The 12,156-nt window shown below is 36.0% G+C and overlaps 1 protein-coding gene across 2 annotated transcripts in view; it reads right to left on the bottom strand.

Moving 5' to 3' along the window:
- Positions 1 to 11,555, bottom strand: part of DENND2C (DENN domain containing 2C) — a 37,542-nt gene extending 25,987 nt beyond the window's left edge. For both annotated transcript variants that reach the window (XM_051992959.1, XM_051992960.1), the window contains exons 1-5: positions 10,376 to 11,555; positions 9,673 to 9,809; positions 8,667 to 8,779; positions 8,157 to 8,327; positions 3,280 to 3,376 (exon numbers count right to left, since the gene is read on the bottom strand). In XM_051992959.1, the coding sequence (XP_051848919.1) occupies positions 3,280 to 3,376; positions 8,157 to 8,327; positions 8,667 to 8,779; positions 9,673 to 9,809; positions 10,376 to 11,205 (1,348 nt within the window). In that variant the 5' untranslated portion in view covers positions 11,206 to 11,555. The remainder of the gene's footprint in view (positions 1 to 3,279; positions 3,377 to 8,156; positions 8,328 to 8,666; positions 8,780 to 9,672; positions 9,810 to 10,375) is intronic.
- Positions 11,556 to 12,156: the final 601 nt, after the last annotated feature.

The following is a 12,156-nucleotide window of genomic DNA, read 5'->3' as shown; positions in this document are numbered from 1 at the left end:
TGAGATAAATTGTAAATCCCTTCGAAGACAAAGACCATTATCTTTTGTAACTACCTCAAGGTCTGGCTGTTCAAATCAGTAAAATACAATGGATGACAGAATCTGAATCCAAAACAAATTTGGACCATGGAACAATGTGCTAAATCTGTAAAACGAAATTAAAAAGGAGCAAGTATAAAGTCTTGATTTTAATTTAGTTTTTTTTTTTTTAATCAATGGCACAAATATAGGATGTCAAGCCAAAAGTTATCAAGTTTGTCTTGCCCGCAGGTGTTTTAGTGAAGAATGGATGATCACTAAACACACTATTTCTCAGAATGCCCATGAAACCATGATAATAATCCTGATGTGCCAGGTTCATCTAATTGGTTCCAGGTGAAGAGCTAAGAGCAGTATAAAGGGTAGGAGAACTCTTTCCATGACAATATTCCAAAGCTGGATGGAATCCTCAGATCAGAATCTGGTATAACTGTAAAGTATGCCCCCCATTCTTACCCCCTTTTTAAAAGAAAGGTTTCCCTTTCTTCCTTCCACGGCTTTTTAATTATCTTTTGTACAGGCTAACAACCTTGCTTTTGTAGAAATGAAACATTTTCAAGGCCAATTTGGAGCAGTAAGAGATATGATAGAACAAAGAATGCTTCTAATACAACCCATTTTCCCATGGTAGAAAATGCTATGTATTTTGCAGTTTGAAAAAAAAAATTAAGAAAAAAGAAAATTTGAGACTGGCTAGAGGTGGTGGTGTATTTTCTTGCCATAGGCAAGAAAAAAGAAAGTGGCCTCCATCTTAGAGAAGGAATTATGTGTTTGTGAATATTTGTCTTTTTTTCGGATTTCTGGTCTTTTCAGAGGGCTACCTGGTTAGTAAGATCATAGAACCAGAGCTGAAAGAAGTCTTAGAAGTTGTCCATTCCAACTCTCTCCTTTTCAAGATGGGGAAACTGAGGGCCAGAGAAGTTAAAAGGCTTGCCTAAAGTCAAACAGGCAGGAAGCATCACACAGGTGGAATGCTAACCCTAGGTGTTGGTTCTCACTCCACAGTCAGTGGATTTGACTCAGCCACACTTTAACTCTTCCCACTCCCTGTCTTACAAGGAACATGCCAGCAAAAACATTCCTATGGGACTCTCTTAAAGCTATCTCTATCTTTCTGGAGATATTTTCCTTGCAAAGCTTCCTTCCCTTCAGACCCTATTTTTGAGTGTTGGTCTTCCACCTGTCATATATCTTAGCCCAATTCATCTCCCTTCTGTATGCGTCTCCTTGCCTTACTGTTAGAAAACCCTAAATTCAGTTAATATCTGTGAAGACTATGTGTATGGCATTATGCAGAGTTCTTTAGATGGAGTGAACTTCCATGGTGATGAGCAGTGATTTGCATATCTGCTTTTAAACTTAAATTTCCCAATGTCTAATTTAAATGGTTCCTTACTAAACTATTCTCATTTTCAAGAAGAATTTTGAGAGTGTAATCTTCCAAGCTAAACTATGGCCAAAGTTTTAAAAAATGACATGACTTTAAGACATGTAGAAGATTTGGGAGACAATGCAGGTAATCCAAAAAAAAAAAAAAAAAAAAAAAAAAAAAAGGCTTGCTACCAACTCTGTTGGAAAATGTATGTATATAATTAAAACCCACAGGATTCTTGATAATATGCTTCAAAAACTAGAACAGAAGTCACTTCTGAGACCCATCTCTATAGATTCCATGATGAATACGAGAGGGGGAAAAAAAAAAAAACAATCCTGAGAAAGCTAGTAGATAATGCACTGCTTAATTCAAGGACAATTGATCAAAATATTTTTATGAAGAAATATCTACAAAAAATGCCCTAATAGGATTATAATCAGTTGATCAAGAAGTATTTACTGAATACTTCTAGTCACAACAGAGGCAGCTAGAGAGCAAAATAATGAAAATAGGCCTAGAATCAGGAAGATGTGACTTCAAGTCCATCCTTAGACACTTACTAGTTATGGGACATGGGGCAAGTTACTTAACTGCTCTCTGCCTCTGTTTACTCAGTTGTAAAATGAAGATCATAATACTTTTCAGGTTTATTGTGAGGATAATATTTATAAAGCCATTAATAAATGATTATCTTCCCTCTACCCCTGATATGAGATTTCATTAGAACTGATTATGGAGAGTTTACAATTGAGGAAAGATGACCATAGGAAAGTGTATCAAAAATATAAGACAGGATTAAGTACTAAATTATGAGTATGTTATCAATGAACTAGGTACTATGGGTTTGATCTCTATAAGGCAACAAGGTGGTAGAGTGGAGAGAGCATAGAATTTAGAGTTCAGACACACTCTTGAATTCAAATCTTGCCTCACATTCTGACTTTGTCCCCCCAGACAAGTCAAATCCTCTCAGACTTAGTTTCTTTACCTGTCACATGGGGATGATAACATAACATAACCCCTCCTGGGGTCTTTGTAAGGATCAAATGAGATAATATGTAAAGTGCTTTGCAGGCCTTACATTACTATATAAATACCATTATTAGTCAGTATTGATAAGACCCTAACTAGAAACCTTGGTCCAGTTTCTGAGTATATATTTTAAAATGGACTATGAAGAATTTGGAAAGAGTTTTGTGAAAAGACCATCTATCTAGCTCGACTGAGAGTAGAATAAGAGAGAATAACAACAAAATTTTCTATTCTAAGTCCTTCAAGTTAAAGAAGCATTTTTTAAAGTAGTGAGTTAAACATTAAAATGAATTTTCAAGTGACATCAGGGGTGGGAAGAATTTCAATCTTTGGTGGCCTTCAAATATAATATTAAATTTCTTTTGGCTTCAGTGAATCAAATGTCATCCTTTCTGACAGCAAGTGGATGGACAAGATGAACTCTCATATTATTGACAGCATTTTTAGTAACTAAGATGTTAAGATAGCATATGGGTTTTGAGCATAAGGTCCTCATTATCTTTTTTTTTTTTTTTTTTAGGGCTATTACACAGTGGAGTTTCCATCTTAAGCCTTTGAAAAATGTAGCTTTTTAATAAACAATTGGGTTTATTAAATAACCACACACCAAGCATTATTCCTCAAACATACTCTAAATCATGTTCATTTATACTCTACAGCCTCTGCTAAGTTAGAATAGACCTCATTCTGGAAGGCTCCATGTTCAGAGTCCAAAGGAAAACCAATTTTTATTTGTTTGGAGTTGAAGTTTCTTCACACAGCAAATAGCACCCTTTGTGTTCCATCTTCCACTCAGGAGTTGAGGAAAAGTTGAGACAGAAAACTCTTCCTACCTTTAGCAGGGGGTGTTTCTTTCCCAGTACAAGGATGCAATTTTACTCTCTTCTTTCCTCTCTTAGAATCAAAAACATCCTGTATTTTCAACACAAGCTGAAATCCCAAACAGAAAAGTATAGGTTACAAGGAGTAGCCACAGGCACCAAAACTTTGGGTTTTGTTCGAGTTTCTGGGGGATTCTTTTGTTTTTAGGAGTAGGAGATTCTAGTTATGCTTTTTGGTTAACTGTCATTAACTGTGGTTTTGAGCGCTGATCTCATTTAGGCAATGAAAGTGGAGGAGAGTGAGCTTGTTTCCAGAACTCCCTTGGAGGCCTTGACAGGATCCCATGTCCCAGCATGTCAGTGAATCTGGTTAGAGTAGCTGTATCTGAAGTGGGCTTTACTATGGAGTTCAAGTTTCCTCTTGCCCAAAGTAGGAAGTGAAACATTCATTTACTTGGCAGGCAGGGCGGAGCTCAGTTATTTCTGTTCCCACCAATACTGTGCAAAGAAGAGAATAATCATACTTTTGTCATCGTTTGCCAAATTGAACTCTCTACCTCTTTGGTCTAAATAACATTTCAAGGCTATTTAAAGACATATCCAACAGCATCACGAACACAAAGGGTCCTCATCAACTGTACTTTCCTGAAGAATAGGCAGAGTCCAAAGTATTTCTTTTATCTTGCTTCTTAAGAGCTGCCTCAAAGATAGTCATGGGAGGTGCTTTCTAAAGAGCAAAAGCAAAGCTGTAACAGCCAAGCTTTCTGGGGGGCAAATTCAGTTGTCCAGCCAGGGCAAGGGCAAAGTGGGAGGAAGGGCAGGAAGAAAGCAGCACAGTCCCACACAGTGTATGGTTGGGCCAGGGAGCCTGCCCCACCCAGAGTTGGGCTACAAGAAGGTAAGTCCACAGGGCTGCTGGCCAGGGCCCATGCCCCTGGAGGGTCCCAAGGCAATGTGTGCATATAGTGACTCAAGGAGAGGAGGCCACTTCTGCCACGCTAATGGTGGCTCTGGTGCCCTTTCCAGGATGCCTCTAAGTCTGGGAGCCCATGAGCTTATTTTGTAGTTTTAATTGGAGTTATAGAATCTAGAGCCCAAAGCAAATGTAGAAGTGGTCCAGTTCACCCCACCTGAAACATCAAACTGTACAGCCAGTTTGCTGGAGCGCCTTGGCACAGGACTCAAGCCTCAGTTATTATTTTAATCAATCTCAGACGAATGCGGCCCTGCCCGTTCATTGTCAAAACTCTTGCCCAACTGCTTCTCTGCATTATCTGGGTGCGCCTTAGAATGAAGGACCTGCCCCAGTTAAATTCTTTGTAAGCTGTTGGGAGGAGTTGGGGGGAAAGAGCAGGATGAGGGAGAAGGAAGGAGAAATTAGGGATCACCATCTAACACCTTCTTAATGAGAAATTTATTTTTTAAAAGGTTCTCATTAAGCAAATGCTCTTTTAGTCTTCATTATAGATAAGATCCTGAGCTTCTTGAGGGCAGAGCCTTTTTTTTTTTTTTTTTTTTTGTATTTCCAGTACTTAGCAAAAGTGCCTGCATATAGCAGGGCTTAATGTTTACTGAACGACATTATTAAGCTATATTCGCAAGATTTAACACTAAGAATGTGAGCCATTGAGAGCATTAAATTGAGTCCACCCTCAAAATTGCTTGAAAAATATTCTGATAGTTTTTAGTATTTTTTTATGTTTCTGTAGCAATCTTGGCAATTGGAAAAGTTGTTGAATCATTTCAGAAAAGGAAAATAGCACATGCTTCCAATATGAATAATGTTCTCACATTTTTGGATTAGTCTGATTTTCTAAAAGTTTTTATTAATGGATATTCACAGCAAAAGCAAGAAAGTTGTTGTTCTTAAGCTTCACTATAAAAACAACTATCAACACTATTAAATAGGAAATTCAACAAAACCATGTGTAAAAGGAAGGACACTAGGCTTGAGTCAGAAGACCTGGATTCAAATCCTGACTTTGCCACTTAATTACCACATGACCTATGATCTTTTTTTTGTCTGCAAAATGAAGATAATAATTATCCCACAGGGATCTATGTAGATCACTCTAGAATGGGCCTTCTTTACTTGAGGTCAGTGTACTTTTAAAACTATGTATATTTTGACCACTATAAGTCAATATAATTGGTTTCCTGTATAATCCTATATCTTTGTCTTATGCATCTAAAAACTGTTCTTCTGATAAAGCATCCAGAGGTTGCACCAGATTGCCAAAACCAAAGAGTTTTTAAGAATCCTTGGTCTAAAACCTCAATAGAAATAGAAGGAGGAATGCACATTTATAAGATCCTTGATCAGTCACAAAATGGCTTGCTCACAACAAACAGCACAAGTATTCTTTATTCCCGTTTTATAAATGAGAAAACTGAACCTCCTAAAAATGAAGAGACTTACTTCTTATCACACAACTAATGCCTGGAGGAACCAGGATTCAAATCTATATCATTGCTTAACTTCAAGCCCATTACCTATCCCCTATTACTTTATCCTACTCTTAAACCTCATATAGAACTTAGAAAGAGAAACATACTTTACAAAGCTGAAAGACCAACATGGAAATCATCAAAGTAGTTTAAAGTACACTATAAGTATGAATTAATCTTATGATTAATAATAGCAATAATGATGAATATTTCTATCTTACATAAATAATGATTAAAGAACAAGGCCTACAAATACAGGATGAAAAAAAGATTTAAAAAAAGGGAATTAGATAATAAAAATTAAAATTTAGGTTAAAAGCTCAGAAGAGCCCACCTTTAAAAAAAGGAGGTTGTATTTAGTAGAATATTCTTCCTAAGATATAATGGAAACTATATTATTCTAGGTGCTTGAACTAATAATTCCACCCAGGCTGCCCTCTGATCCACAGCAGGAAAGAGAAAGGAAGGGTGGGGAAAAGACATATGGACTAGATCAGTGATTTTCAAACTGTGAGACAAGTTTCTCTTCCAGGGAATGCTCCAGTCAACACAGTCAACACAACAAATGCTATTTTTTATGGAATGCTTTTCCTGAGAATGCTCCAAAATCAGAATTTCTCTTCAACATGGAGCATCCTGAAAGGATTCAATCTCCAGGCAGGGCTTCAGGTAGGACTATTAACCATCTTGTCCACCTCTGAACATATTCCTCACCATTTTTCACTCCTGCCTTTTCAAGAAAATTTTCTGGTTTAATTCAAAGAAAAAATGAGCCTATTCCATTCCAAGCAGAATGAAATTTGGTAACTATGAGTAGTTAACTTTAAAAGCACAATACAAGTGTCACTGTCATAATGATTTTTTACTTAATAGGGGGTCAACTGGAATGATTGTAGAGAAGTATAAGAATCTCAGAGGACTAGGAATCCTCTCTAAATTTTCCAGGCCAACTAGAAGCTGAAATGCCTTCATACAAGAGGATTTCTGCTCTTCATCCAGTGAACACATAGATTTGGTGCTTCTGGGTTGTGTAGGAGGCCACTTGGTTATCTCAGCATGATGAACACAGCAGGCAAAGGTACTTGCATGGTTCTTGGCACTTTTGTTAAAACCCTCAATTTATAAACATTTCTCAACATTTAAGGATGAGTGAAGAGCTCAAGAGAACATTCACTTTAAAAAAAAAAAAAAGACCCAAACTCTCTCTCAACTCTGGGATTCTCCAAACTCTAGTGTGTGTCCTTAACTCTTTCACATATAGAGGAGGGAGTGGCAGGAAACATCAGAAGAATTAAGGCAATTAGGAAACAAGATCATTCCCACTGAGCCAATCACAGGTCACTGAGCCAAGAAACAGCTGTTTTTCTTTTCTTTTTTTTTTCTTTTTTAAACATTTAAGTCAGCAATACAGGCTTTCTAACTGACTTTCTAGAAAAACCAGGGACATTTCAGGGTTTTTTTTTTTTTAATATCACCCATGGAGCCCTCTTTAAAATCATGTTTTTAGATAATTGAAGGAAATGTTCAATTTCAGTTAGAAGTTAATGGAAATAAAGAGCTAATATTTTTTCCCTTTTAGGGATCCATGGACTCCAAAGTTAAAGAACTCCTGAACTAGAATTAACTCACAGAGAATTAAGATATTAAGATGAACAGAATTTTGAGGTTATTACATGGCTTTATAACAAAAGTTTTAATTACAAATTTCAAAAGCACTGAGAAAATTAGTGTTTATAGAATGGAATGACTTCCTGTCACTTTCTATGTGAAGATATTTGTCCCAGAGGAAATCCACATCTTGTTAGCCTTTCTTTTAAAAGGACTGCTGGGATCTGGGGCCTTATCACTAATATGCCTAGTGTCAGTATTTAAGATAGCAGCAGGTCTAGTTTAAAAGACTCAATCACCATACACTAATCCTCCTCCTTTAAGGAGAATACATTTTCTCCAGACCAAGTGTTGTCTAATTATCACCAGCTCCAAAAGAATAAATTTTAAAACAAAAACAAAACAAAACAAAAAAATAAAGAAATCCACAGCCTTCCTTTCCTTCGAGCAAAATGTGCATTGTTGCAGGTATATTGATAAAAGGCATAAAAAGCCATCCTCATTTGAGGGATAACAAAAGAAATGAACAAGAGCTAAATAAAGGTAGACTGATGGGTTCCTAATAAATGAGACTCCACATCCTTTGATTTTTATATAGATTGAAGTAATTGGAAGGAAAAATCTGAGATTTAAAACATCTAAAATAATCCAGATCAGCCAAATTTATAAAAGCTGCTTTGCCAAAAGCTACTTATTTGACTCTCCAGCCTTGGCTTCAAGAGGTCAGTTCTAACCCACTATTCATTTTCAGAGCAAAGTTTGTTTAATTTTGGTCTTTCATAGAACAATGCTGAAGTGTTAAAGACGAAGGAAGGTATTAGAATCATCTTTACCCTTGGGAGGTTTTTTCTTTTCCTGTTTGCAACTTCTCCAGCTCGGAATACTTTCCACTCTGTTAAAGTGACAGGCAAAGTCGTGTCCTTTGTGAGCTTTGAACGTAAATATGCTTGTGAATTCTTCAGTTCCATAGTCTTACGATGGAGGAATGGAGGTTTGGGAGGAAGCTAAAGAAAGGGAAGAAAATTCATTTGTAAAGAGCATAAAATTTAAGTATCCTCTATATACCTAAAATATTCCATTAAATGTTATCCAATTCTCTTAAAAAATTTCCAAAGCAAGAATTCCATTCTTTCTTGTAAAAAGAATCATAGGGTTGTGGAATTCTTAGGAAGTTTCCCTCAATTTTAATTAAGATCCCTCCTACTGAAATTTAGATAAATTCCCAAAGAACCATGTCTCAAGGTAATACACATTGAAGACTCTCCTAACCCTTCTGTTTGGATTCAAGAAATAACTCTAATTTTTCTTACTATTAGTCAATTCAACCAAATGTGTTCACATACCTTGGGTGGCTTAAAAGTATGTTTAGAGGGTGGCAATTTCCATGTTGAGGGAGCCCTCCACACAGGTAGAGGTGTTACTTTGATATCCTCATATGGATTCTCCTTGGCAGGATCTTGAAAGAAACATGGAAAAAATGATAGAAAATGATAGTTAATAGAAAACAGAGTCACCACAGCTAGCAATGGCAATATTAATTCAGGCAATATGCAAAGACTTTCTGTTCTACTGAAGGGATCTGGGATTATAATCCAAGCACCTCCACTCAGTCCTATAAATTTTCAAGGAGTGAATACAGACAAGTATATGCTGATAAAAATTTAAGAACCAGCTCTGAGAGCTCTTGCAACTGGTTATAACATTTACTAGCATCTCCTTGTCTACAGGTGTTCACTCCTTTGCAGCTTATAGGGTACATTATACATATACATATGCATATATGTGTGTATGTACCACATAATGCATTATATATACATCCATGTAAATATATAATATACATATAGATACACCTGCATATACACACATATTTTAAAGTTTAATTTGCACAATTAACATTTTCTCCATCATTTTCTTAAGTTGGAAAATCAACAAAACAATAAATTGAGCCCTGATTTATAGTATTTACCAACTTCTAAGGGGTCAAGGCTAACCTTGAAATTAATGCTAATTTAATTAACTGAATTTAATTAATTCAATTTAATAATTGGTTCTTCAAAGTTGAAATTGACTTTTAGAAGCTGATTTTGATTCCAGCACACCCCTGCTTCTGATAAATATAAACAAAATGTTGAACAAAGTTTATCAACATTGAATTTAGGCAGCCTACTAAGAAAGTTGTTAAAAAAAAAAAGTCCAGTAGAGGGGGGAGAAATTACATTTGAAAGGTTTAGATTTTTTCCCCTTTAGGGCAAAGAGTGACTGATTATGAAAGAAACCACCACCCTACAGTTAAAGGCTTTGCCAAATTCATACTTATTAAATGTAACCAGACAGATTGTAGATACCTACATATGATATCTTCATAGATATTGTCTTCTGACTGTGTATAATAAAGTGCTGATCCAGAATTTTCTCCAAGTTCTTCATGGATCTTGGGTGAGTTCCGATTCCGAAAGTGCTGGATATCTTCAAACTCAAAGGATTTCCTAAAGAAAACAATAATTTTTGCCTAGTTCTTACCCTCTGTCAGTAATGTAGAGCCACGTGTGTAAACTAAGCTAGCTATATATACCTTGGACATACTGTAGGAAATTTTTTTAAACCTTTAAAAAATTTTTATGCAATCATATTCATTTTTTAAGAAAAAGAATGATCCAAACTATAGTAAAAAAAAAAAATGGAATAAAGTTCTGCATGTTTAACAGAATGGGCTGAAAAATGTGCTTTATCTAGACCTTTTTAAAAGCCCCGAGCTGCTAGCCTATGAGGCTGTTCCCAAACTAGTACACATTAGCTAGTTCCTGTCCTTCCACTTTTTCCTGTTCTACTCATTTTTTTCCTCTCAGGCAATTCAGTGTCAGGGTGTTCAGAATAGGATTGTAACCAAAAGAAAGAAAATGGTATTGAGCCTGTTATGAAGAGGAAAAAGGAGTTGTACAACTCTGTAAAAACTCAGCAACACAAAATTGCCTGTGGATTGGAAGGGATGTCATAGACCATCTAGTCCAACCCGTAACATTTGTAATCACTTATAAAATTATTTGAGACAAACCTTTTAGATCTCCTTCTAATTTTTCCACCATATTTCTTTGTTTCAAGACCTGGAGCAGGGGGAAGAGGGGGCTCTACAAACAATTTATCCAGTGGTTGCTTTTCACAGTGCTCTCGTTTACAGTTACTCTCTTTAAGTGGTATACCATCTGATTCAGATAAATATCTGAATGTCCTACGAGGCTTTGGCAGAGGGTTTATAGAAGGTCCAGCTTCTTGTCCCTCGGGATCAGAGTAAACATTTTCTAAACTCTTGGCTATTCCATTTGGCCTATCCAGAACTCTGAAATTCAGTTCCTTTGCTGGAGAGCCACAGCTTTCTAAGGACAAATTCAAGACTTTATCTGGAGGAAGTGCTTCCATTTTCTTCCATAATATTCTTGAGGTATAAAAGTTTCCAGGAGGCAATGTATTCTCTGGATTCAAAACATCATCTTTCCAGTTTTCAATTTGTTTGACCTGAGAACATACTATGTTGGTTTCTGCTTCATTGTTAAATAAATTTGAATCATATTCATGCCTCTCATTTTCATCCTCACTTTGATCACAGCTTTTGACCTCTTCTTCCCTCAGATCCAGTCCCAGATTTGGAGAGTTAATAGGAGCCAGCTTTTTACTTTTGTAAGCAGCCGTTGTCTTAGGAAAAACATCACGATTACAATTATATTTCACTCCGAAGTCTTTCAGTTGCCGGTGTTCTGGATTAGATCCACCATTAGTCCTTCCTTCCCACTGAGAGATCTTTTGTTTGATGTTCTTGCAATGGCTTCTTGACAGAGTCTGGACAGCTGAACGGGAAAAGCCAAGCTCCATATTCCCCGTTGGGCGCATGTCAACTGATTGAATTTTTATAAAGATTTCATTGCAAGAAGTGATACAAAGCTATTATCCTCTTCCCTTTCAGTTGTAATTCCAATGATTGTTTTATTTCCATTTCATCTGCCACCAAAAAATGACTTTTTAAAATTCTTTTGTAAAAAAAAGTGCCCAAGAGTTTGATCTGGTCCAGGTCTATTCAAAAGGGAAGAAAAAAAAAAAATGTAAGACCAAAAAACCCAATAATTTTAAGTTCTCAATTTTAACTACTTTGCTAGTGAGTATCTTCATTAAAGTCCTATTATGATACCTCATCATGTTATAGTGGTACCTCTTATTGGTTGTTGCAGCACATCCTACCAAGTTGGAAATGTCTCCAATTTCCCAATTGGAGACTACTCAAGATTGACTATGTCTGTTGCCCCAGGCCTAGCTAAATCCAGAGAGGTCAATTATCAGAAGCTGTGCTGAAAGCAAGCAAATGATTTTGGCCACAGCAGTTCATAAAGATCATCTGTTCTGCTAAAAGCAGTGGAAGGAGTAATAAAATAATAACACTGATAAAATCACAGGTCTTTGGAAATACTAAAGCATACACCCTTAAATAATATTTTGCATATGTAAAAATGTCCCAATTACTTATGAAATTCTATAACCACTAAAAAGATATCCCTTGAAAGAGAGTGCCAATAGTAATATGAGAACCTTATCTTTAGCATGTTGAATGTATATCAACCTTAATTGAAATAAAAATCTTTTGTAACTCACCTATGTTTTTATAATTATTCTGCACAGTTTAATTGTTTATTATAGATCATTAGTTATTTATTTCTGTTATATTTCCTCCTTGTGTAAACTCCATAAGGGCAGGAACATATCTTTAAATCTCTCCCAGAGTCTAGCAAAGTTCTTTGCATCTATATAAAGGTTGTTGAATAAATGAAATTTTAATTTCCTGAAGGCAAC

This window comes from Antechinus flavipes, chromosome 4 (genome assembly GCF_016432865.1).
Source record: "Antechinus flavipes isolate AdamAnt ecotype Samford, QLD, Australia chromosome 4, AdamAnt_v2, whole genome shotgun sequence".
Lineage (NCBI taxonomy): Eukaryota > Metazoa > Chordata > Mammalia > Dasyuromorphia > Dasyuridae > Antechinus > Antechinus flavipes.
Note: the sequence above shows the minus strand (reverse complement) of the source record. Positions and strands in the feature narration are given on the sequence as shown.